Below are 26891 nucleotides of genomic sequence, written 5' to 3'. Positions count from 1 at the left end.
GAGTGGATAAAGGGGATTTATTCCTTGTGCTGTTTTGCCGACAGAATCTGGAGAGAGTTTTGTGTTTCGTCTTGTGATACAGAACTTACTTAACTTTTGGTTTTGTTGTGTTAGTCAGTTCATCAGATGTTCTATGTGACACCCAGTGCCAATGGAAAAGCAATTTTTATTCGCGTTACAGATTCTTGCATTCTCAATTACTAAAGCAACCTTGAGTAAGCATGTTGTGCTATTTAATTCAAGGATACTTCTGTGTTCCAGCAATGATTGAGGGTCTGTGTACCTATATTTTGAAAGTAGTTCCATCTGCAAGTGTGGCTTATTCAGTGTTAAATCCTTACTGTCAGTAGATGAACTTGAATTAAATTTTGCTGTGCTACACCAACTTGTGCCAGTTATATAGAACCATTGATATAAAATCACACTTTAATAAGAACTAAAATTATTTTTTTCTGTTGACACTGGGTGTTGGATAAAACAAGCCTGTATTCAGGCTGAGTCCGTACAAATTACAAAAATAAACCCAAGAATTTCTTCTGTAACACTATTGGAATGCCATATGACCACGCATGGAGGAAAACAGGTGAAGAGTTACAATGTTTGTAATTATACTACCTTGTCTAAGCATTTACACATTAGTTCAAAAATTTCACAGTTTAATGAAGATTGCTTTGTTTTTGCAGGTGTTGCCATTCAGAGACACACCGCATGGTGGCCACCAAAACTGTGAATTGCTCGCCACACGTGCTCCTTGGACCACGCCAGTGGTCCTTTATGTGCTCTTGGCCACAGTTACTGGGCAAATGTTATCCTATTACGAAGTTACTGCAGGGCTGGCCCAGACAATGGACAGAAATGGTGTTCAAAATCCCTCTAAATTGACTTGGTGCTCCAATGGTGGAAACATTAGGGAATGGATTTAAACAAGAACACAGAATTACTACGATGCTACAAGTTACCGATAACTGATCTTATTTATTTGTTGTTTCAAAATTCCTTATTTTTAGTGCATTGAGAAATATAAATAACCCGCTTCGTTATGGTGACTCCACCATCAGAGGAAACACCTACAGATGCATCACACCAGAAACGGTTGTCAGTGGATTTGTCATTGCCAGCCCGTTGCCATGGTGTAGATATTGCTTTCGATGTGAGAGAAATAATTCCTCATGACAAACTAAAACAGGAATTTAATGGTAAACTGGCTCAATATGACAACTTTCCAGATTTCAAAAACAATTGTAGGAATTCTTACCCATCTCAAATGTCAGATACATCTCCAATCTTGGAGCCCATCTCCACCATTTCTTTACATACTGACCAAAAAGGAATCAGTGACACAGCAAATTGTGCTGTTAAATTTGAAGAAGGTACAAAAACATCAGCAGACAAAAATTCAGAAAAGGATAGCATCTGCAGCAGTAGCCCCTCCAGCAAGGATCATTCAGAGAAGACCAAAGTGCCGGATGGAGGTTGGGGCTGGGTGGTTGTGATCGCATCACTTGTCATCAGCATGATTGCTGATGGTGTAAGTTTCTCCTTTGGGTTATTATTCATACAGTTGCTGGATCATTTTGGTGAAAGCAAGAGCAAAACATCTTGGATTGGAAGTCTGTTCATGGCAGTTCCACTTTTATCTGGACCGGTTGGAAGTGCTTTGGTAGACAGGTGAGCACAAATAAATTTGTTTGTTGGTACTATTCAGATATTCTTTCCATCTCAATATTAATAGATTTTGGACAGTTAAAGCACCTGGATCAGACACCAGTGACAGCTAGTTGTTTGTGGGACAGCTACTGTAGCAGCAACCAAAGTAAGAGTGTGTTTGCACCTCCTCCTGTCCCATGCACAGTCACATCATATTGCTCTGCTATCTCAGCTGCAAGTTAAGTCAGTCATGGGCAACAGTTGTCATTTGTTATGTATTTGTTGTTTTGTTCTTGCATGCTTTGTTTGTGTGTGATATTTTTGTATTATAGAGTGTATGAAGCTAATTCCAAAATTTCTTTAGAAAGTGAAAAGACTATTACAGTCTTGCAAAGTAACAAGAAACGTATGAACGTGCTCAGTACGGAACTGCACAGCTGCTGCTGCTACCGGAACGATATTGCACTTGCGTGCTATGGCGAACCATAATAGTCTCCTGCCACCCCTTTCTGTGCTCATCTGTTAAGTCATTCATTATTCTGATCCTTTTATAGTGTAAATATTTAATCTGAAATGTATGTGTGTGGAACTTGTTCATTATTAGTGTCTTAAAAGAAAGACCCTAGATGAATATCATCTAGAGAGTAATGACAGAAATTAATTATGAGACTGGCAGTGTGTTTGTTATATTGAATAATTTCTAGCCAGTTCTGGCATTAATCTTCTCACTACTCAGTACATTTTGTTCCCATCTCTCAGAAGAAACTTTGATTTTTAACATCCACTTAACAGTGTGGTCAAATCTGTTTTATTCCGTCAGAATTCTTTGGCATTTGCAAATTTTGGAAAAAGTAGCTTTTTTTCAGGGAATGTTATTTGCAAGTTTTCATCTGACATGGCAGCTGTCACCACTCATTCTCAAGTTCTGTCACAGGAGCTTCAGAAAAGGCAATCATATGCCAAATTGGCAAATGTTACTGTACAAATTTGGAAGACAATTATAGACTCATTAACAGTTAAGGAAAGGACAAAAAAAGTCTTATATAAATGGAATTGGAGCTCGTTTTTGTGTAATAGTAATAATGAAATAATGTGTGGGAGGAAGTCAGGAGGGGTATGTTATTTTTGTTGAGTGTTACTCTCTCAGCTTCTCCAGTGCCAATGTAGGAATTCCCTGTAGCAGACTGTGATTATTGCTTTTTGATTTCTAAATATTTCTTAATTTCAGGCTTTGTAACCTTTTATTTTTTAAATTCTTGAAACAGGACATGTGGCTGCCTGAACTTAATTCATTTTACTGTTTTTCCTCTGAAGCAATTGACTTAAGATATTTGCAGAAGCTCTTTCAGCTACAAAATTTGTCTAATTTTGCTGGAAGTATGTTTTAAAATTTTTTTATAGACTAAACAAACTTACTTTTAGTAACAATAAGTTTTCTTATTCTGACAATTCCAATAATTTGTAAAATGTTTTTCATTGGCTGTTAACTTTTAGGTATGGCTGCCGTTGGATGACCATTATAGGAGGCATTGTTTCTGGCATAGGTCTTACATTGAGTGCGTTTGCTGATTCTGTGGAGATGTTGTACATTACATTTGGTCTGATTGCTGGCTTGGGATTAGGACTGTGCTATGTGACAGCAATTGTTAGCATTGCTTACTGGTTTGACAAGAAGAGGACTTTGGCAACTGGTCTGGGCTCATGTGGCACTGGAATTGGTACCTTCATCTATGCACCAATGACGACTTACTTTATTGAAGAGTATGGATGGCGTGGGACGACGTTGCTCCTAGCTGGTACATTCTTCAATATGTGTGTATGTGGAGCACTGATGCGTGATCCAGATTGGTTGGTGCTTGAGCAGAGAAAGCAAGCCACAAGCCACTTGTACAAATCTGGCCGAGCATCTTCAAGTTGTGCCTCTGTATCTGGCCGATCAGATAATGCTGGGGACTTCCCGGGTGTAGATGGGATCCGCAAAATGCTCTCCAGTGGCCATTCGCCAGAATATGTGCTGACGACATTAGCTGCTAATTTGCAGGACACAGACTTACCCCCAGGAGAATCGGAGGTGGATGGTACAAACACTCCAGCTTATAGTTCAGTTGTAAATCTCCCCACATTCATTCATAGGAGTGAGAAGGTATGTATTGAAACACTAATATGCAATCTTTCAAAAAATTGCCATAGTCGATAGGTTGCATGTAAACATGGAATAAATTCTTGTTACAAGGGCTAGTGCCATAATAATGGTGTTATTGGCTGTGTTAAAACATCCAATTAGCATTTTAACTGAAAGAGAGAATTCACCATCATTATGTTCCAGAAATGACTTGAATTAGTGTACCAGAGAATTGTCGGAAAAATAGTATTAAAATTTAATAATTATAGAGAGATCTTTCTACATTGTACAATTATGTGTGGTTATTTCACAAGTTTTCATCTTTCTTAAAACATAACTTTGTGGGACAAGTATTTAGTTCTGCATATAACTTTATTTAAAAGTGTAGCTGCACCAACTGTATAGGAGAAAAGTATTGGCAGAGGGAGCCAGGGGTTTCTGTTTTCGTAAGTTGTGCGATATCACTCAATAGAACGAAATTTAATGTGACATGCTGATAATCCGTTGAACATGTTTCAAAAGCTGATACCATATCAGTGAATGTTGAGTCTGTGTTTTGAGCTGCTCTAATAGAATGAGCTGCATTTTTACGTTGTAAAGCAGCTACATTTTGATATTAAAATGGTTACCCATTTTTTAAAATTACTTACCATAAAAAACATAAGGAGATCAATTCTAAAAGTGGTGAATGCCCATAAACCACAAACACATAATTCTGAAAAATTTTTGTAGTTGGAAATATATATAATCCATGGCACCCCCCCCCCCTCCCACACACACACACACACACACACACACACACACACACACACTCACACTCACTCACTCACTTTCTGGGGAAAATAAAATAATACTTTCGCAAGAAAGAGAGGCTATTGGGCTGCTAACATGTGGAATTTAAGTGGAGAAAGGAAGAATGAGAATGTTTAATACTGTCACCACATAAATACAGTATAACCCTGCTTTTATGTTCCCAGAATTAACATTTTCCCATTGTTTATGACATTTTTTATTGGTCTCGAAAAATTTCCTATGCCCACAGTATTAATTTGCACCTGATTTTGCGTCAACATATTTATAGTTTTCGTGCGGTTTACGCATTATGAAAAAATGTTTGTGGAGAAAATATGATGCCGGGATAATGTTGGCTGTCCAGGGCACTTGGTTCAGCGGATTGTAATGGGTAAACGAGTAAAAGTTGTAACAATTTGTGCCGTATCTCCCGCACTGCCAAGCTCTGTGGCGTGGTGGCTGATATAACGAGGTTCGTTCGAATGAAGATATCATGACCAATTACAAACATTTCCAAACTGTGTCTACTGTGCATATGCAGTTTTGTGATTGTTGCGATCATTGTGACACCTTTGTCAAACATATTTAGCGGTTTCGGCATATGGCATATGGCACTAGTTGACACCGTAGTTCACTTTGTGTTGCTGAAATGTTTTTAGTGTAAACACAGTGCTGGTTATGTATTATATTCATGCTGAGCAAAGCGTGTTTCAAGAATTTTTTCTCGTTGTCAACTGCAGTATTTGCGTAAGTATTTTTTGTGATGATACATAAACCAACAATGTAAGTGATTTTGTGTGTGTGTGTGTGTGTGTGTGTGTGTGTGTGTGTGTGTGTGTGTGTGTGTGTGTGTGTGTGTGTGTTTTTTTTTTTTTTTTCTACATAACTGATGAAGGCACAATACCTGGTAACCTTAAAAGACGAGTACAGTGCAAGAGTTGCAGAATAACACATACTCAAACACAATACAAAATACTTATTTACATATTTGCACTTGACAACAAGAAAAAATTCCCAAAATGCGTCATGCTAAGCATGAAAAAATACATAGCTAATGCAGTATTTCATTTAAATAATGCATGGCAGATGCAGGCTTTCCAAAAACATTGATTATGTGGTTTGCGAAACGCGTCGTTAAGCATGACAAAATACGTAACTAGTGCAGTATTTCATTATTTAAATAATAAATGGCAGCTGCAAGCTTTCCAAAAACATCGATTATGATGTTTGAAATTAAGTCAAACTTTTCCACTTCCCAGACAGTTAACAATTCCAGTTAAATCAGTGGTTTTTATTAGCTAATAGACCTTTATTAGATGATAAAAAAGTCACTGACAAATCTTGATGCCTGTTATGTATATACATCATACATAAAGTGCAAGGGTGTTGTTTATGGTGTCTGTAGAAAATAATTCTTATATTTACTATTTGTTCTTGGATAGCTGATGAGTCGTGGCTATGTCCTTTCTAGGCTTAACAAAAGTGCCATAAGCTCATGGAAATGATTTGTTCTGGTGTATTGTGCTTCCTAATATAAATTAAATTTTCTGTGGCTACACACCATTTCTTGAACAGCTCTTCCATTTATGTCAACCCATAAGTATTTGCTACAGTCAACCATAGCTGTAGAACTTATGCAAAGATTAGATTAGCAAACTGACAATTGGACTGCTAACATGATTAACCAGAGGTATGTCACATATGTAACTTCACTAATCAAATATAGTCTTTGGCTGGCTCAGTTGTCTTCAGTTGATTGAATTTTACATTGCTCGTATATTGAAGAGCTTTTCTATATGAGACCTCACTTACACATGTGGTGTACTCATAAATTTATGACCATGTGCCTGCATTTCTGCCACCTTTCTGTTGTTCAAATGTTCTCCGTATCAGACTTCAAAGGCCATCCTCAGATGCTACAATAGAGAATAGAAAAAGCTTAAATTAATACCTAAAACAAGTGCAGTTATTTTTGGTAGATCTCTACTGGTAAAGTTAGGAAAGGGCATCTGGAGGGTCTGTACTTTTCATACAGATGGCGTCAGTGATTGGATTCCCCTTCATACCTTGTTGGAGGCAGTAACGGTGCGGGTGCAAACAAGCTTAATGTTACCTTTTAAATGTTTACATACCTCCAGGTGGGCTACTTATGTTGAATTGACTACATAAATCCAACAGCTTTTCTCCCATTTTTCCTGATTGGGGACTTCAACACACCACTGTGTGTGGCAGAGTGCCACTTTGCCTGAGAGGGGCCTTCCAATTTACCAACGAGCCATCCCTCTTACGCCATCTCAACTCCATCCATCATCGGGAGTTACGTCTTGTGACAGAATCATTCTATAATATTCCCATAAAGAGTCTTTATGCTGAAGCTGCCGAATTACCATTGACCTACCGGCACGACATACTGCTTTGTCAGTATGCCTGCCGGCTGTTGTCAATGGTCGACCACCCCTCTTATCAGTCCTTCTTTGACGATTCTCTCGACCATCAGTATAGGTTGTATGTGTCTGCTCTGCTACCCCCTGGAGTCAGATTTCATTGCCTGCTTCGACAATTGGATTTTGCCCTCCCTACCGCCTTCAAAGAGGGTGAGAACCCGACACCACCTTGGCTCCAGGCTCCGGTTCTTTTGCTGTGGATGGCTCTCCTGTTAGCTTTATGTTGGTTCCAGGCCATGTAGGAGTGCCTGGGAATGAAGCTGCTGATGCTGCGGCCAAGGCTGCAGTCCTCCTGCCTCAGCCAGCCTCCCTTTGTGTCCCGTCGTCTGCCATTAGTGGGGTTGTTTGTAAGAGGTTTGTGTCATTATGGTGGGATACTTGGTTGTCACTTCAAGAAAATAAGCTCCGGGCCATAAAACCGTTCCCAACAGCTTGGACAATCTCCTCCCGACCATCTTGGCGACTTGGCAAGAGGAGGTCATTTTGGTCAGGTTGCGGATTGGGCATTGCCGGTTTAGCCACCACTACCTGCTATCCGGTGACCCCGCCCCGCAGTGCCCTTGAGGTCATGCGCCGTGTTTTATTGTCGTGTCCCCGTTTTAATCAATTTCGTGTTTTCCTGTCTCTCCCATCTGCCTTACAGGAAATTTTAGCTGATGACACTCGAGTAGCTGCTCGTGTTCTTCGTTTTATTACTTTGACGGACTTGTCCAAAGACATCTAATTCTTTTAATTATTTTATCTGTGTTCTTGTAAGAACTTTCTGGTGCCCCCTCTCCCCCGAGTTTTACCAGATTATATGTGCACTTACATTTGTGACTCGGCGCTAATGACCTTAGTAGTTGAGCGCCCTAAAACCCCACTAATAATAATAATAATAATAATAATAACCCAGAAGACATGACAATGTAACAAAAGTAATACATCAACTACTTGCCATACAACATAAACTAATAGAACAACACGTTCCCACATACAACTATGCACCACAAATGTACTGGAGAATGATGAATAGAAATTATACTGGAAGAGAACCATTATAACAGATAAAACACCACCACATAACAAACCTGACATCATACTCACCAATAAAAAGAAGGAATTAACACAACTAATCGAAATATCCATACCCAATACAACAAATATACAGAAGAAAACGGGAGAAAAAATTGAAAAATACATCCAACTGGCTGAGGAAGTCAAGGACATGTGGCATCAGGATAAAGTTGACATTATACCAATTATACTATCAACTACAGGAGTCATACCACACAATATCCACAAGTACATCAACTCAATACAGCTACATCCAAATGTATATATACAACTACAGAAATCTGTAATTATTGATACATGTTCAACTACTCGAAAGTTCCTAAATGCAAAGTAACATATACCGTACAGTTAAAAGGAAGTCACGCTTGATCAAGGTCTGCGTCACTTTCCATTTTTGACCAGATATAACGCCTGAGAAAAGAAATAATAATAATAATAATAATAATAATAATAATAATAATAATAATAATTTACCAACGTCTCACAGACCATGATCAGTGACTCCTAGGTGATAGTTCTACCCATTTCAGTGCTGTGTATGGCACCTTTTCAACTATAGATCAAATGATCGCCTCTCCTAATCTTGCAGATTCACTATATTGTTCAATTCATGATAACCTGTGTGACACCGACCACTTTGTGGCACTTCAGAGCAAACTGGTTTTTGTACGCCTCTGCTGTTACATTCGCCACGTCTATCGTTTGATTGTATTGATGAGATGTGCAATGCATCTGATGTGATCACTCAGACCGCTGGAACTCCTTTTCCCTTTTCTACAAGTCCCCCTTAATGTCGTCCAGTGCTTTGGTGTACAAGAGACATTTCTGTAGCTATTCAGGATCGCTGCCGAGCCCTGCAACAATTCAAACAATATCTTTTGCAGCTCGACCTTATCACTTTTAATTGACTTCATGCTAAGGCACAATCAAATGTAATTAGAAGGAATGCTGAGAGAAGTGTATTTTTTCCCTGGGAACGTCAACCTCTTCATCTCAGATGTGGGTCAACCTCCAGAGCCACCAGTGATGAACTACTGTTCTGGGTCTTGTCCCACAGGGTGGTTTCTGTACAGATTCATCAGTTCTTGCAGAACACCTGGCGATCCATTTTACGCCAGCATAGGCATCCTCTTCCTATCCTGCTACATTTCTACTGTTTAACTCTTCACCAGCTGAATCCGCAATGAACCATTCACTGACTGAGAACTACTTCAGGCTCGTGCCTCACCACATGACACAGCCCCAGGCTCTGATTATGAATTTAATCAGGTGATCCCTAAATGTTGCTAAAGTCAGCATCTCTGCTAGGTCTTAAACTGTATGTGGATCCAATGAACCTTCCCCCTGCAGTGGCGAGATTGCATAGTTGTCCCAGTCCTTGAGCCAAGCAAGAACCAAATGTCTCTTGACAGTTACTGGTTGATTAGCATGACCAATGTATTCTATAAGGTGTTAGAAAGGATGTTTTGCTCACACATTATGCTGGGTTCTTGAGTGTCGGGGCCTTTTGTCCCCCTATAAGTGTGGTTTGTGGAAGGGGTGATCAACAACTGTCCATCTGCTTAAGTTTGAAGAAGCAATCTGATAGTCTCCTTCTAAATGCCAACATCTATCACAGTCTTCTTTTTGATCTGTTGACCTGCATAAGGTGTACAAGATTGCTTGGAGTCGTCACATTTTACTTACTCTCAATGCCCTCCATGACTGGTGCATTTGAGGCCCCCTACTGAATTTTATTAGTTACTTTTTATCCCACCGGTTGTTCCAGGTTAGAATTGGCATTTCACTGACCACCTCGTGGTCCCAAGAGAAAGGTGTCCCACGGGGCTGTGTGTTGAGTGTTATCTCTTCCTAATTGCCTTCTATGGGCTTGTGACCTTAGTTGTGTGACTGGTCATCCCCTGCGTAGTATGTCGATTTTTGCATTTAGTACAGCTCCCAGTCCATAGCCATTGCAACACCACCTTCAAAGCGCAGTCTGGTGGACATCTTCACAAGTTCTTTCCCATGTATTCCATGTTTGTAAAGTCTGGCGCCCCCATGAACTTCAGCTTCTGTTACATTCAGTTCTTAGAGTTACAGGGTGCTACTGTCTTTTACACTGATGGCTCTGAAACAGTGTATCAGACCAAATACGTTTTTACATCTCCTACTGGTATGGAACTACTGGGAACATGGAGTGTGTTCACGGAAGAGCAGAAGCTGTTAGCAATGCCGTTGACAATGTTTTACTATGTACTGATTTAGCGTAGTCTTTCCCCAAATGGATGATATTGAGGCGGAAAAGGGGCTTGTGTGTTTCCAACAAGATGGCGCCCTACCTCATTGCAATAACCATGTGCATGCGGTTCTTGATGCTCGCTTTCTGTGAAGATGGATAGGCAGGGCTGGCCCAAGACTTTAGCCAGCACGAAGATCCGACTTAACCCCAGTGGACTTCCTCGTTTAGGGCCACATAAAAAATGTTGTGTACAGTGAAAAGATCAGAGACATCAATCATTTACAGGAAAGAATCGTCACAGTGGTTGGGACAGTTAAACCTGAAATGTTGGTGAGTATGTGGTGACAAGTGGAATATCGTTTCAAGGGCAACAAATGGATCCCACATCAATACTCATTGATGTATTTTTTCATTAATTTCCCCATTAAATTTATATATAAAACCAGGGAGTTCTTTATCAAACACCCTGTATAACACATTAGTAATTGCCGCTTGTGGAAGTTGAACAGTGTACACAAAGAATTAGAAGTGGGAATTTGATAAAAGCTTTGAAATTGCGTGACCAGAGATGAATGCAATGAATGGAATGGACAATAGCTCACTACTGGATAAAGTATGATGGTAATAGAAGAGTGATGAGTGACCACTGTATAAAAGAACGAGGCAGAGTGAATTAGACCAAAGGAGGAATAAGGAATGCCAGAACTAAATGAGAAATTGTTGACCACCTGAAAAAGTATGATACCAATCAAAAGAGAACAGTGGAAAACAGTTCCGTAGATGTCATTCCTTGGCCTTTGCTCTGTTTTTACTAAACCTGTTGCTTTGGACCTGTTTCTTTGGTAACGACTGATCTCTAATGTGATGTGGACATTTGCGTGCCATAGAACTGAGTAAAAACATTGTTTAGCCAATTTGTAAGTAGTTCAAGGTTCCTTTTTTTCAAGTCATCAAACTGCTGACTGGTTTGGTGCAACCCGTCCCGAATTCCCTCCTGTGCCAACCTTTTCATCTCAATAGTAGCAGTTGCAACCCAAGTCCACACCACATCTGAGGCTTCAATTCTCTTCAGCTCTGGTTTTCTGACAGTCGGTGTTTCACTGCCATAAAATACTATGCTCCAAACGTACATTCTCATAATTTTTTTCCAGAAATTAAGAGCTGTGTCCCCCCCCCCCCCCCCCCCAATGATTCTTGAAATTGTGATGGAATTTTACCTATCCTTTCTGCCTTGCTTGATCTTAAGTCCTCCAAAGCACTTGCAAATTCTAATAGTGAATCTCCCATTTCTTCTAAATAGACTGTTGTTCCTTCTTCTGTCATATCAGACAAATCTTCCCCCTCATAGTCGTCCAATGTACTCTTTCCACCCGTCCACTCTCTCCTCCGCATTTAACAGTGGAATTCCCATTACATTCGTAATGTTACCCCCTTGCTTTTAATTTCACCTATTTGCTGAATCAGTCCTTCTGACAATGATTTCTTTTTTGATTTCTTCACATTTTTCATGCAGCCATTTTACCTTAGCTTTCCTGCACTTCATTACTCAGCAACTTGTATTTCTGTATTCCTGAATTCCCCTGAACATTTTTGTACTTTCTTCTTTCATTGATCAACTGAAGTATTTCTTATGTTACCCATGGTTTCTTCGCAGTTACCCTCTGTGATCGTCTTTCCAACTTCTGTGATTACCCCTTTTATAGATGTTTATTCCTCTTCAACTGTACTGCCTACTGAGTGACTCCTTATTGCTGTATCTGTAGCCTTAGAGAACTTAAGTGTATATAGTCATTCCTTAGTACTTCTTTGCATATTGGTTGTTCCTTTCTAATCTCTTAAACTTGAGCCTAATCTTAATCACTAGTGCATAGTGATTTGAGTCTGTATCTGCTCCTGTGGACACCTTACAATCCAGTATCTGATTTTGGAATCGATATGACCATGTTGTAATGTAACTGAAATCTTCGTGTATCACTCAGCCTTTTCCAAGTATTCCTTCTCTTATTGTGATTCTTGAACAGAGTATTTGCTATTACTAGCTGACATTTATTACAGAACTTGATTAGTCTTTCTCCTCTCTCATTCCTTGTCCCAAGCCCATATTCTCCTATGACTTTTTCTTCTATTCCTTCCCCTACAACTGCATTCCAGTCTCCCATGACTATTAGATTTTCATCTCCATTTATGTACTGTATTACCCTTTCAATATCCTCTTATACTTTCTCTGTCTCATCTTCAGTTTGCGATGTCAGCACGTATATCTGAACTATCGTTGTCGGTGTTAGTTTACTGTTGATTCTGATAACACAGTAACCCTATCACTGAACTGTTCACAGTAATACACTCTTCTGCCCAATCTTCCTATTCATAATGAATCTTACTCCCATTATACCATTGTCTGCTGGTGTTAATATTACCCTATAGTCATTAGACCAGAAAACCTCGTCTTCTTTCCATTTCACTCCACTGACCCCTACTATACCCAGATTGAGCCTCTGCATTTCGCTTTTCAGATTTTCTAGCTTCCCTACCACAACCAAGCTTCTGATGTTCCATACACCAACTCGTAGAATGTTATCCTTTTGTTGGGTGTACAATCTTTCTCATAGTCGGCTCTCCCTTGGCAACCCCCTCTCAGAGATCCAAATGGAGGACTATTCTGGAATCTTTTGCTGATGGAGAGATGATCCTGACATGTTTTCAGTTACAGGCTACATGACCGATGGATACAGGTTGTGTGTGTAATGCTCCAGTGGTGCTCTGAATAAGTCATATAGACATGAATTCCATGTGAATCATGGTCAGTTTGTACAACCTAAGTGGAACTAATTTCTGTGGTCTCATTCTCTTGGTTATCTCCTTTAATAGTGTTAGTGATCTCCCTTGGCCACAGCTTTGTATTGATCTATCACAAGGTCCGAAAGACTTGGTTCAGCCCGAGGCCCTCCACCAGCAATTTTTTCCATCCCAGGGTTCAGAAGTAGTCTATACTGATAGCTCGATGGGTGTTGGTCATGTAGTCTTTGCTTGTGCTGAATTGTGCTCTTTGCCAGATACAGTAGCAGTAGTATTTTCCCTGTTGGGTTGGTAGCCATCTCTTGTGCTTTTGAGCGTATCCATTTCTGCACCGGTGAGTCCTTTCTCATCTTCTGCAACTCCTTGAACAGTTTTCAAGCTCTTAACTAGTATTACCACCGCCATCACTTGGTCATGCTAATTTAGGATTCCCTATGTGCCCTTGAACAATGTGGATATCAGTGACCTGTGTCTGTTACCTGGGCCACATTTGGACCCTGGGGAATAAACTCATTGATAGCAAAATTGGCTACCAGTAAGACGACTCTTGAGGTCAGTATTCTGTAAAGACTTCCAATCGGTATTACGCCATCAAGTTTTAGGAAACTGGAATGGCTCATTCCGACTTCACCAAACTAACTGTGGGCGATAAAGGAGACTACGAATCTGTGGAGGTCCTGCAAGCAGGCATCTTGGGAAGACTGTCCTTTGCTGACTCAGCATTGGCCACACTTTGATTACTCGTCATTTCCTCCATCATGAGGACCCACCCCATTGTTGTGGTGGTTCTCATTTGATGGTGGTCCACGTTTTGCTGGTCTTTCCCAACATAGTCTCCCTGCGGCAGACTCAAGATCTCCCTTACTCCCTACAACTGGTGATAGGAGATGATGCCTCAGCAGCTGACTTACTTTTACATCTTATTAATTGGCAGAAAACTCTAGTTTCCTCCTGTGCCTAGACCAATCTGTGGCTGTCTGGGCTTAGTGATCCACCCCAGCCATCACCCTACCTGCTCTTCCTTCCCTCCTCTCGCATGATCTGTTCAACTTGTTCGTCTCATGTCTGTCTGTGCTTCTCTTGCCCTGTTTGTGTTGCTAGTCTTTCCTAGGCAATTTCTGAGTGCTGTACCTCTGGTAAGTGATGGGTGATGTATGTTCTCTCATTGTAGTCTGCTTTCGAGGGCTTCCGGCTGTTCCCTAGATAAGACCGCCTTTCTTCCTGTATCCCCCCTTTTCTCATTTTTTCCCCCTTACCTAGCCTTTGTTGACCTTTGGTAGACCTTGGGGCTTCCTTCTCATTGGTTTTGCGCAGTAGGCCATCTCTGATGTAGAGACACGTTGACCTCTCTGTTCAAGGAAAAAGGGACCGATGACCTAGTAGTGTGCTCCCTTTAAAATTATCCAACCAACCAACCTCCCGTGGCTTGATCATAATGTTAACTTTATCTGCTTTGAGTATGTGATATCCACATCTGCTCATAAGTCAAGGGTGGCTGCTCTCTCCATAGGTGAAATGTTATTGTAGGGTGTACCCATGTAAACACTTGACAAAATTACCTACAAATTTTCTCTGATGCATCTGCTGTTATTAAATTAAAAGAGAATTGCTGGATGTCAGAAATTGCCTATCATGTTTCAGCACAGTCTTCTGGTCGCTGATAAAGTATTCTTAAGTTCCTCTATTAAGACCCTACTGGTACGTGCTTAGGGGCCCTACTGACATGTGTGTTGGGTACTTCTAAATCACTGCAGGAGTGTACTTGGGGAAAGTTCTCCTTATCAATATCAAGTGAATCAGATTTTGCAAAATCACGGCAAAACATTAGTGATGTGGAACATGAAGTTTCCCAGTGACGACATTATAGGTTGTGTCCAGATGAAGTCATAATTTTGTTGTATACAGGTTTTCCGGCAGTTGTATTAGCACTGATTCAACAACATTGGAATTGCAGAAGTTTGTTGTATGTGCCACAATGTTTGTTCCATTATAATCAATTGAATGACAAGAAACAGAAAATGTCTGGTACCTGAGAATTTGCTGTCTTGTGAAGGAATTGAATAGCTTCCAGTTGACTGTTTGACTTATATAACACAGTGTATTTGTACAGTAATATTACATTCCCATGCACATTTCCTGCTGAAGGAAGCTTGTGTGTCAGATATATCAGTACATAAATATTTTAATCATTTTAGCAGCGACATAAAGTAGGTAATGAAAGCTTAGAACTTATTAGTGAGCTTGTTAGCTGCAAAGTTTTATGTGCACTATTTATGAGGTACATCTCATATTTAATGATTTGTTAAAATATTTTTTACATCTGTATCCTTTTTGAAAACATGAGGTGTCACTATCTAAAACTGTTGTAGCCATAAATAATTGTGCAGCCAGTCTTCTTCTATTGCTACATAGTTTTACAGTTGAGGAATTAATCTTGAATTAAAGTATCATAAATAACACAGTTAACCGTTTTACAGGTTCCACTGGAAGTTCTGGAATCACTCTGCACTAAGAGGAGAGTGTTCAGTGTAATAATGGAAAATTATCCAAGCCTACTTTCGTGCAGAAGTATGTCAGATAAAGGTATCAACAAGCTTCCTGTAACATCACACTCAGTTTCTCATCGTATCCCAGTGTCAATGGAGGTGCACATTCCCAAGAAAGAAGAATTAATTCCAGCTTCCGAGTACGAAGGAAACGATGCGGAAAAACCTACTCAGCTGGCTACATCACCACTGCTGCCAAATGGAGGAGTGACACAGCCAATAAATATAATTCCACTGGCTACAGGGCCATCAAACTACCTGAAAGGCATCCGCATGCACAGGTGATAAGTGTGTGATTGCACAGATATAAGTTCCGTTGTTGTATATGAATGCAGGTGTGTGTGTGTGTGTGTGTGTGTGTGTGTGTGTGTGTGTGTGAGTGTTTAAATTCTGTAATGTTATATCCGTATTAGTTGTACCAGAAATATGTGAATTTTGCACGGAGGAGAATAGGCAAATGTGAACCACATTGTTTCCTGAATACATGCACTCCTCTCTTACTGGGAGTGAATGGCTATTTACAATCTGTACAGAAACCAGATGGCAGCTATGAGTCAAGAGGCAAACAGTGATTGGGAAGGGAGTGAGGCAGGGTTGTAGCCTATCTATATATGTTATTCAATCTATATATTGAGCAAGCAGTAAAGGCAACAAAAGAAAAATTTGGAGTAGGGATTAAAATCCATGAAGAAGAAATAAAAACTTTGAAGTTTAGCGATGCCGTTGTAATTCTGTCAGTCAGCAAAGGGCCTGGAAGAGCAGTTGAACGGAATGGGCAGAGTCTTGGAAGGAGGATATAAGATGAACATCACAAAAGCAAAATTAGGATAATGGAATGTAGTCGAATTAAACCAGGTGATGCTGAGGGAATTGTATCAGGAAATGAGACACTTAAAGTAGTAAATGAGTTTTGCTATCTCCTAAAGTAGTAAATGAGTTTTGCTATCTGGGGTGCAAACTAACTGATGATGGTCAAAGTAGAGACGATATAAAATGTAGACTGCCAATTGCAAGGAAAGCGTTTTTGAAGAAGAGAAATTTGTTAACATCGACTGTAGATTTAAGTGTCAGGAAGTCGTTTCTGAAAGTATTCGTATGGAGTGTAGCCATGTATGGAAGTGAAACGTGGACGATAAATAGTTCATACAAGAAGAGCATAGAAGCTTTTGAAATGTGGTGCTACAGAAAAATGCTGAAGATTAGATGGGTAGAACACATAACTAATGAGGAAGTATTGAATAGGATTGGGGAGAAGAGATGTTTGTGGCACAACTTGACTAGAAGAAAGGATCGGTTGGTAGGACATGTTCTGAGACATCGGGGGATCACCAATTTAGTATTGGAGGGCAGCGTGGAGGGTAAAAATCGTAGACGGAGACCAAGAGATGAATACACTAAGCAGATTCAGAAGGATGTAGGTTGCAGTAGGTGCATGGAGATGAAGCTTGCACAGGATAAAATAGCATGGAGAGCTGCATCAAACCAGTCTCTCAACTGAAGACAAACAGCAAAACAAATATGTACATACCAACCAAGGGTGTGAATGATGGGGACATTGAAGAAACTCGTGATAATATCATTGACCTAACAAAATATGTTTAAAGATGTGATGGAATAGTCTTAAATTTGTTGAAAATGCAGCAGTAAAGGTACTAGTATTTAAAAAAAAAAAACATTACGAATAATAGTTGAGATGTTGTTGTTGTGGTCTTCAGTCCTGACACTGGTTTGTTGCAGCTCTCCTTGCTACTCTGTCCTGTGCAAGCTTCTTCATCTCCCAGTATCTACTGCAACCTACATCCTTCTGAATCTGCTTAGTGTATCCATCTCTTGGTCTCCCTCTACGATTTTTACCCTCCACACTGCCCTCCAATACTAAATTGGTGATCCCTTGGTGCCTCAGAACATGTCTTACCAAACGATCCCTTCTTCTGGTCAAGTTGTGCTACAAACTTCTCTTATCCGCAATCCTATTCATTACTTCCTCATTAGTTATGTGATCTACCCATCTAATCTTCAGCATTCTTCTGTAGCACCACATTTCGAAAGCTTCTATTCTCTTCTTGTCCAAACTATTTATCGTCCATGTTTCACTTCCATACATGGCTACACTCCATACGAATACTTTCAGAAATGACTTCCTGACACTTAAATCTATACTCGATGTTAACAAATTTCTCTTCTTCAGAAACGCTTTCCTTCCCATTGCCAGTCTACATTCTATATCCTCTCTACTTTGACCATCATTAGCTATTTTACTCCCCAAATAGCAAAACTCCTTTATTACTTTAAGTGTCTCATTTCCTAATCTAATTTCCTCAGCATCACCCGACCTAATTTGACTACATTCCATTATCCTCGTTTTGCTTTTCTTGATGTTCATCTTATATCCTCCTTTCAAGACACTGTCCATTCCGTTCAACTGCTCTTTCAAGTCCTTTGCCGTCTGACAGAATTACAATGTCATCGACGAACCTCAAAGTTTTTACTTCTTCATGAATTTTAATACCTACTCCAAATTTTTCTTTTTTTTCCTTTACTGCTTGCTCAATATACAAACTGAATAACATCGGGGAGAGGCTACAACGCTGTCTTACTCCCTTCCCAACAACTGCTTCCCTTTCATGCTTGACTCTTGTAACTGCCATCTGGTTTCTGTACAAATTGTAAATAGCCTTTAGCTCCCTGTATTTCACCCCTGCCACCTTCAATATTTGAAAGAGAGTATTCCAGTTAACATTGTCAAAAGCTTTCTCTAAGTCTAGGAATGCTAGAAACGTAGGTTTGCCTTTCCTTAATCTTTCTTCTAAGATAAGTCGTAAGATCAGTATTGCCTCACGTATTCCAACATTTCTACGGAATCCAAACTGATCTTCCCCAAGGTCCGCTTCTACCAGTTCTTCCATTCGTCTGTAAAGAATTCGTGTTAGTATTTTGCAGCTGTGGCTTATTAAACTGATAGTTCAGTAATTTTCACATCTGTAAACACCTGCTTTTTTGGGATTGGAATTATTATATTCTTTTTGAAGTCTGCGGGTATTTTGCCTGTTTCATACATCTTTTTCACCAGATGGTAGAGTTTTGACAGGACTGGTTCTCCCAAGGTCGTCAGTAGTTACAATGGAATGTGGTCTACTCATGGGGCCTTGTTTCGACTCGGGTCTTTCAGTGCTCTGTCAAACTCTTCACGCAGTATTGAATCTCCCATTTCATCTTCATCCACATCCTCTTCCATTTCCATAATATTGTCCTCAAGTACATCACCCTTGTATAGACCTTCTATATACTCCTTCCACCGTTCTGCTTTCCCTTCTTTGCTTAGAACTGGGTTTCCATCGGACCTCTTGATGTTCATACAAGTGATTCTCATATCTCCAAAGGTCTCTCTGATTTTGTTGTAGGCAGTATCTATCTTACCCGTAGTGAGAGAAGCCTCTACATCCTTACATTTGTCCTCTAGCCATCCCTGCTTAGCCATTTTGCACTTCCTGTCGATCTCATTTTTGAGATGTTTGTATTCCTTTTTGCCTGCTTCATTTACTGCATTTTTATATTTTCTCCTTTCATCAATTAAATTCAATATTTCTTCTGTTATCCAAGGATTTCTACTAGCCCTCGTCTTTTTACCTACTTGATCCTCTGCTACCTTCACTATACTTCATCTCTCAAAGCTACCCATTCTTCTTCTACTGTATTTGTTTCCCCGATTCCTGTCAATTGTTCCCTTATGCTCTCCCTGAAACTCTGTACAACCTCTGGTTCTTTCAGTTTATCCAGGTCCCATCTCCTTAATTTCCCACACTTTTGCAGTTTCTTCAGTTTTAATCTACAGGTCATAACCAATAGATTGTGGTCAGAGTCCACATCTGCCCCTGGAAATGTCTTACAACTTAAAACCTGGTTCCTAAATCTCTGTCTTAGCATTGTATAATCTATCTGATACCTTTTAGTATCTCCAGGGTTCTTCCATGTATATAACCTTCTTTCATGATTCTTAAACCAAGTATTAGCTATGATTAAGTTGTGCTCTGTGCAAAATTCTACCAGGGGGCTTCCTCTTTCATTTCTTAGCTCCAATCAATATTCACCTACTATGTTTCCTTCTCTCACTTTTCCTACTACCGAATTCCAGTCACCCATGACTATTAAATTTTCATCACCCTCCACTATCTGAATAATTTCTTTTATTTCATCATATATTTCTTCAATTTCTTAGTCATCTGCAGAGCTAGTTGGCATATAAACTTGTACTCCCGTAGTAGGTGTGGGCTTCATATCTATCATGGCCACAATAATGCGTTCACTATGCTGTTTGTAGTAGCTTACCCGCATTCCTATTTTCCTATTCATTATTAAACCTACTCCTGCATTACCCCTATTTGATTTTGTGTTTATAACCCTGTAGTCACCTGACAGAAGCCTTGTTCCTTCTACCACCGAACTTCACTAATTCCTACTATACCTAACTTTAACCTATCCATTTCCCTTTTAAAATTTTCTAACCCACCTGCCTGATTAAGGGATTTGACATTCCACGCTCCGATCCGTAGAACGCCAGTTTTCTTTCTGCTGATAACAACATCCTCTTGAGTAGTCCCCGCCCGGAGATCCGAATGGGGGACTATTTTACCTCCAGAATATTTTACCCAAGAGGACGCCATCATCATTTAATCATACAGTAAAGCTGCATGTCATCGGGTAAAATTACGGCCGTAGTTTCCCCTTGCTTTCAGCCGTTCGCAGTACCAGCACAGCAAGGCCGTTTGTCTGGCCTCTCAACAGATACGCCTTCGTTGTGGTTGCACTTACGGTACGGCTATCTGTATCGCTGAGGCACACAAGCCTCCCCACCAACGGCAAGGTCCATGATTTTATATATATATATAATCTCAAAGATTCCAAGACTTACCAAGCGGGAAAGCGCCGGTAGACAGGCACAATAAATGAAACACACACACACACACACACACACACACACACACACACACACACACACATCCATCCGCACATATACAGAGACAAGCAGACATTTGTAAAGGCAAAGAGTTCGGGCAGAGATGTCAGTCGAGGTGGAAGTACAGAGGCAAAGAAGTTGTTGAAAGACAGGTGAGGTATGAGCGGCGGCAACTTGAAATTAGCGGAGGTTGATGCCTGGCGGATATCGAGAAGAGAGGATATACTGAAGGGCAAGTTCCCATCTCCGGAGTTCGGATAGTTTAGTGTTGGTGGGAAGTATCCAGATAACCCGGATGGTGTAACACTGTGCCAAGATGTGCTGGCCGTGCACCAAGGCATGTTTAGCCACAGGGTGATCCTCATTACTAACAAACACTGTCTGCCTGTTTCCATTCATGCGAATGGACAGTTTGTTGCTGGTCATTCCCACATAGAAAGCGTCACAGTGTAGGCAGGTCAGTTGGTAAATCACGTGGGTGCTTTCACACATGGCTCTGCCTTTGATCGTGTACACCTTCCGGGTTACAGGACTGGAGTAGGTGGTGGTGGGAGGGTGCATGGGACAGGTTTTACACTGGGGGCGGTTACAAGGGTAGGAGCCAGAGGGTAGGGAAGGTGGTTTGGGGATTTCATAGGGATGAACCAAGAGGTTACGAAGGTTAGGTGGACGGCAGAAAGACACTCTTGGTGGAGTGTGGAGGATTTCATGAAGGATGGATCTCATTTCGAGGCAGGATTTTAGGAAGTCATATCCCTGCTGGAGAGCCACATTCAGAGTCTGATCCAGTCCCAGGAAGTATCCTGTCACAAGTGGGGGCACTTTTAGGGTTCTTCTGTGAGAGGTTCTGGGTTTGAGGGGATGAGGAAGTGGCTCTGATTATTTGTTTCTGTACCAGGTCAGGAGGGTATTTGCGGGATGCGAAAGCTGTTTTCAGGTTGTTGGTGTAATGGTTCAGGGATTCAGGACTGGAGCAGATTCGTTTGCCACGAAGGCCTAGGCTGTAGGGAAGGGACCGTTTGATATAGAATGGGTGGCAGCTGTCACAATGGAGGTACTGTTGCTTCTTGGTGGGTTTGATGTGGACGGATATGTGAAGCTGGCCATTGGACAGATGGAGGTCAACGTCAAGGAAAGTGGCATTGGTTTGGAGTAGGACCAGGTGAATCTGACGGAACCAAAGGAGTTAAGGTCGGTGAGGAAATTCAGGAGTTGTTCTTCACTGTGAGTCCATATCATAAAGATGTCGTCAATAAATCTGTACCAAACTTTGGGTTGGCAGGCTTGGGTAACCAAGAAGGCTTCCTCCAAGCGACCCATAAATAGGTTGGCATACGAGGGGGGCCATTCTGGTGCCCATGGCTGTTCCCTTTAATTGTTGGTATGTCTGGCCTTCAAAAGTGAAGAAGTTGTGGGTCAGGATGAAGCTGGCTAAGGTGACGAGGAAAGAGGTTTTAGGTAGGGTGGCAGGTGATCGGTGTGAAAGGAAGTGCTCCATTGCAGCGAGGCCGTGGATGTGCGGAATATTTGTACACGATCAAAGGCAGAGCCACGTGTGAAAGCACCCACGTGATTTACCAACTGACCTGCCTACACTGTGACTCTTTCTATGTGGGAATGACCAGCAACAAACTGTCCATTCGCATGAATGGACACAGGCAGACAGTGTTTGTTGGTAATGAGGATCACCCTGTGGCTGAACATGCCTTGGTGCACGGCCAGCACATCTTGGCACAGTGTTACACCGTCAGAGTTATCTGGATACTTCCCACTAACACCAACCTGTCAGAACTCCGGAGATGGGAACTTGCCCTTCAGTATATCCTCTCTTCTCGATATCCGCCAGGCCTCAACCTCCGCCAATTTCAAGTTGCCGCCGCTCATACCTCACCTGTCTTTCAACAACTTCTTTGCCTCTGTACTTCAGCCTCGACTGACATCTCTGCCCTTAATCTTTGCCTTTAAATATATCTGCTTGTCTCTGTGTATGTGCCGATGGATGTGTGCGAGTGCGCATGCGCACGCAAGTGTACACCTGTCCTTTTTTCCCCCTAAGGGAAGTCTTTACGCTCCCGGGATTGGAATGACTCCTTACCCTCTCCCTTAAAACCCACATCCTTTCGTCTTTCCCTCTCCTTCCCTCTTTCCTGAAGAAGCAACCATCGGTTGCGAAAGCTAGTAATTCTGTGTGTGTGTGTGTGTTTGTGTGTTTTGTTCATTGTGCCTGTCTGCTGGCGCTTTCCCACTTGGTAAGTCTTGGAATCTTTGTTTTTATATATATTAGAGAATAACTGATGGCAAATAGTTGTCAAAGATACAAAGATACTTACATTAAAGTGTGGAACTATAGATGCTTCATATAGGCTATTTAATAATAACCACAGGGATCACAGAATAAGGAGCATAATGATGAAAAAATGTTTAAGTTAATTTGGTAGTGGAAATAGAAGGTACACTGGGGTAAACTTTAGAGTTGACCAGAAGAAATTCTCGATAGAAAAAGTTTGCTAAAATAATATGCAACTCTTAAGGGTATCAGGCCATAGAACAAAGGAAGAATTATTGACTGCTAAGTTTTGGTAGAATTTAAATACTTTAAGGCATAAAGACCACTCACCAAAAAGCAGAAATATTGCCTTAGATATACAAAACAAAGAATACTTCAGAGCTTGCAGAGTAAATCCTTTCTTGAGTTAGAGTAAGAGTACACACGGAATGCACACGCGCGCACACACGCACGCACACACACGTAGACACAGTCCCCTACATCGTGTCGACTGGATGCACAATGCCAGGACTGCAGATACATGAAATAATGTAGGCGTAGGGAGGATTGTGCTAGATGGGGTGCGTAGACAGAGGGAGGTGTAGAAAGCTCTGGAGGAGTTAGCTAGTTGGCTGGTAGGAATGTGGGAGGGACAGGTGCCAGGTCCATAGGCTAGGCATTTGATGTATATATGTTGAAATTAGAGGGGAGGGGGCACACAATGAAGGTGGCCAGGGGCAGAACTAGGAGGGGGTGGCAGGATGGAGGAAGGGGAAGTATTGGGTGAAGGGTGGGGACAATGGACAGTTTGTATATGCCCTGGGACGACTGGAAAATTTGGGAAAACCCAGGAACTTTTTCATCTGAACTGGGAAAAACCTGGTAATTTTTTGCTGTTTCTGCCTTCAGTCAATATTTTTTTGTAATTATGACTGGTAAGAACTGGTACTCTAGCAAAGAATATTACTGTATCCCACTACTGCAGAATAATATTGCAGCAGTAAAACATAAACAGGGTGTGTATGGCCTGGGAGATCCGGGAAAAACACGGGAATTTTTTCATCTGGGATTTTTCATTGTTTTTGGTTTGAGGTCAAAGTTTTGTAGGTTTGACGTGTAAGATCTGAGGCACTGACAAAGAACTTTAGTCCACTACTGCTGAATAATAATGCAGCAATGAAACATAAATCAGAGAATAACACCAAAATAAATGTTTAGTTGCATACAAAATGGGTAATTTACACAATGCACAGACCAGAGTTCCAACACCGAAAAGTGTCAAAGGCTTTAGGTCGATGATTATGCAGTATGTTCGTAACAACTAACGTGCATTCAATGTGAGTGACGTCACAATTGTTTACATTTCTAACAGATCACCACAAAGTATTACGAATAGTGGCTTGAGATGCGTTACTTTAAAAGTAAGTTTCCACACAAGATGATTTGCTATGTGTGAGAATGTGCAGTGAATTTCTTAAATCACAGGGCGTTATAACACTTTAAGGATCAGCCATTTGAAAAATGTTGGGCCCGGAAGATAAGTCATTTATGCCATTATTAAAAATTTTACTGGCACATTTGTATTTGATATGATTTAACGTGTAACACACGCTAGAAAAATACCGAGATTCAAGTTAGTTTTCATATTTAATGCTGTTCTTTCATAGATAAAAAGTTATGCAATCGATGTAAAAAAGTGTAATTGACCTTCAAAAAAATTTGCATAATGTGTTACTGAGCAGTGTCACAAATCTCTTCATGCCGGAACACTTAGACTTTTCTACGCAACACATAATCATTTTGACACGATTTGAGTTGCCAAATTAGAGCCCGTTAGTAGGCCTACGGACTTCCTATCATTGTAGGACTAACAACAGTGGATGCCAATAGACGATGCAATTCTCGTTCGTACATACACCTCTACTTAAGAGTTAACCAGTGTAGAAACGCACTTTGCTGAGTTGAGCGAGCTCGGCCTACCTTCGTAACGTACGCGCCGCGGCCTGTCTTTCTTGTAGGCCTCACGCTCTGAATAACTGCCGTCATTCGCTAGTGAGATCACGTGATATGAGCTATGACTGGCTGACAAAAGTGCATTGCTCAACGCAATCTCTATTTTAGAGTTTCGGAAGCTACCGTGCTGTAATTTGTGGAATTTGTGTATATACTTTCGCAATACGAAAATAAACTCTTTGCATATTGTCTCGCATCAAACAACTTTCCAAACGCATTGTTTTTCCTGGATTTCGTTTCCTAAAGTGCTGGGACGTCCTCCACTGGTAGAAGACCTTTACGATTCAAAGAACTGATAGGTTTTACAACTCCGAGGGAAAGTATACTGTTACTTAACACAGATGTATTTTCACCCGCTTTTTACGTAATTTCATCCAGGAGGAATTGTGTTTTTAACTGTGAAATCTGGGAATTTTTTTTTTCTTGTCCACGTAGACACCCTGATAAATGAGAAAAAACCAAAATATAACTTGAATTGCAATGGAAATGCAAGTGTGTGCTAACAGCAAAAAATGACAAAGGCTTTAGGATGAAGACTATGTGATACTTCATAACAACAAATGGCTTCCGATGAGTGTGATGACACAACTGTTTACATTAGGTTCGTTTGAGCAGTTGCCAGCGGGCTTATGTACTTGTGCTGTAGAGTCGTGTGTGAGCAGCACCTTCTTGTGCTTCTGGTTGCTTGAAGTGTGGCTATTAGCTGTATTGGTAGTAGCAGCAAGTAGCTGGATGCTGGCAGGAAAAAAAATTATTTTATGGTGTGCCGAAGCTGCCATATTTGTGTATGCGCAGAGCAGTCTTCAGTTGTTGTTTGGATGGGGGTGGTGGTGGTGGTTCTAAGTCGGTTAGTCTCTACGTGATCCATGTTTACTTTTAGTGATTTTGCTGTTTCCTCTTTGTTTACATGTCTCATATCAAATGAAAACAAAATAGATTTTTGTGGCTGGGAGCTATCAAGTGAAATAAAATATATTCGCATAATTATGGAAGGTTAAAATATGTTATTAGTTCAGTTTTCTGATTTTAATTTATTTCCACGTTTCTGGCAGTCGAGCGCTAATCGCCTTGCAAAACAATGAAGTTATTTATGTTTGTTGCTAAAGAAATTTGGCTGTTATTAATCTTTCTCACTGAGGCAATTAATTTATTTGAAACGAAGTGTTTCATTCAACAGTACTGGCTAGTATCAACTGTTGGCTGAATTTCAAATGCATGCTTTCATGTTCTTGCATGTATAGCATTATGCCATAATAAAAAACCAAACATGAGATGATAAAGTACTTCTACTCCATGAAAATTTACTTCCTAAAAACCACAATGAAAAACTTAATATCAGGTTGGGGTGTACTTCACTGGGAATGTGGACATACGACTGTGCACTGAAAACCAAATTGTGCATTTTGTGTCCTGTTTCTTTTAGACATAACGTAAGAACTCTTACTGCTTTATACTCGTAAACATATATGCTTCCTCCCTCATCGTAGGTGCACACCCACAGCAACGCGAGGTGTTTTTTTTGCAACCGCTGAAGTGAACCTATTTCTAACAGGTCACGGGGAAATATTGTGAATGGTTGTTTGAGAAGCATTACTGTAAAGTGAATTTCCTTTTAGACAACATGAATTATGTTATGTATGAGAATTTGCGATGAATTTTTTATGATGTTGTTGTTGTTGTTGTTGTTGTTGTGGTCTTCAGTCCTGAGACTGGTTTGATGCAGCTCTCCTTGCTACTCTGTCCTGTGCAAGCTTCTTCATCTCCCAGTATCTACTGCAACCTACATCCTTCTGAATCTGCTTAGTGTATTCATCTCTTGGTTTCCCTCTATGATTTTTACCCTCCACACTGCCCTCCAATGCTAAATTTGTGATCCCTTGATGCCTCAGAACATGTCCTACCAACCGGTCCCTTCTTTTTGTCAAGTTGTGCCACAAACTCCTCTTCTCCCCAATTCTATTCAAGACCTCCTCATTAGTTATGTGATCTACCCATCTAATCTTCAGCATTCTTCTGTAGCACCACATTTCGAAA

The 26891-nt window shown here is 40.7% G+C and overlaps 1 protein-coding gene across 5 annotated transcripts in view; it reads left to right on the top strand.

Annotated features, from left to right (window-relative positions):
* The window catches only part of LOC126336242 (uncharacterized), a 224274-nt gene that overhangs the window by 134274 nt on the left and 63109 nt on the right, over positions 1–26891 (top strand). For all 5 annotated transcript variants that reach the window (XM_049999734.1, XM_049999736.1, XM_049999731.1 and 2 more), the window contains exons 2-4: positions 684–1668; positions 3142–3790; positions 15556–15905. In XM_049999734.1, the coding sequence (XP_049855691.1) occupies positions 1040–1668; positions 3142–3790; positions 15556–15905 (1628 nt within the window). In that variant the 5' untranslated portion in view covers positions 684–1039. The remainder of the gene's footprint in view (positions 1–683; positions 1669–3141; positions 3791–15555; positions 15906–26891) is intronic.

The sequence above is a fragment of the Schistocerca gregaria genome, chromosome 2 (genome assembly GCF_023897955.1).
Source record: "Schistocerca gregaria isolate iqSchGreg1 chromosome 2, iqSchGreg1.2, whole genome shotgun sequence".
NCBI classification, from domain to species: Eukaryota; Metazoa; Arthropoda; class Insecta; order Orthoptera; family Acrididae; genus Schistocerca; species Schistocerca gregaria.
This window is presented reverse-complemented; position numbering and strand designations above follow the sequence as displayed.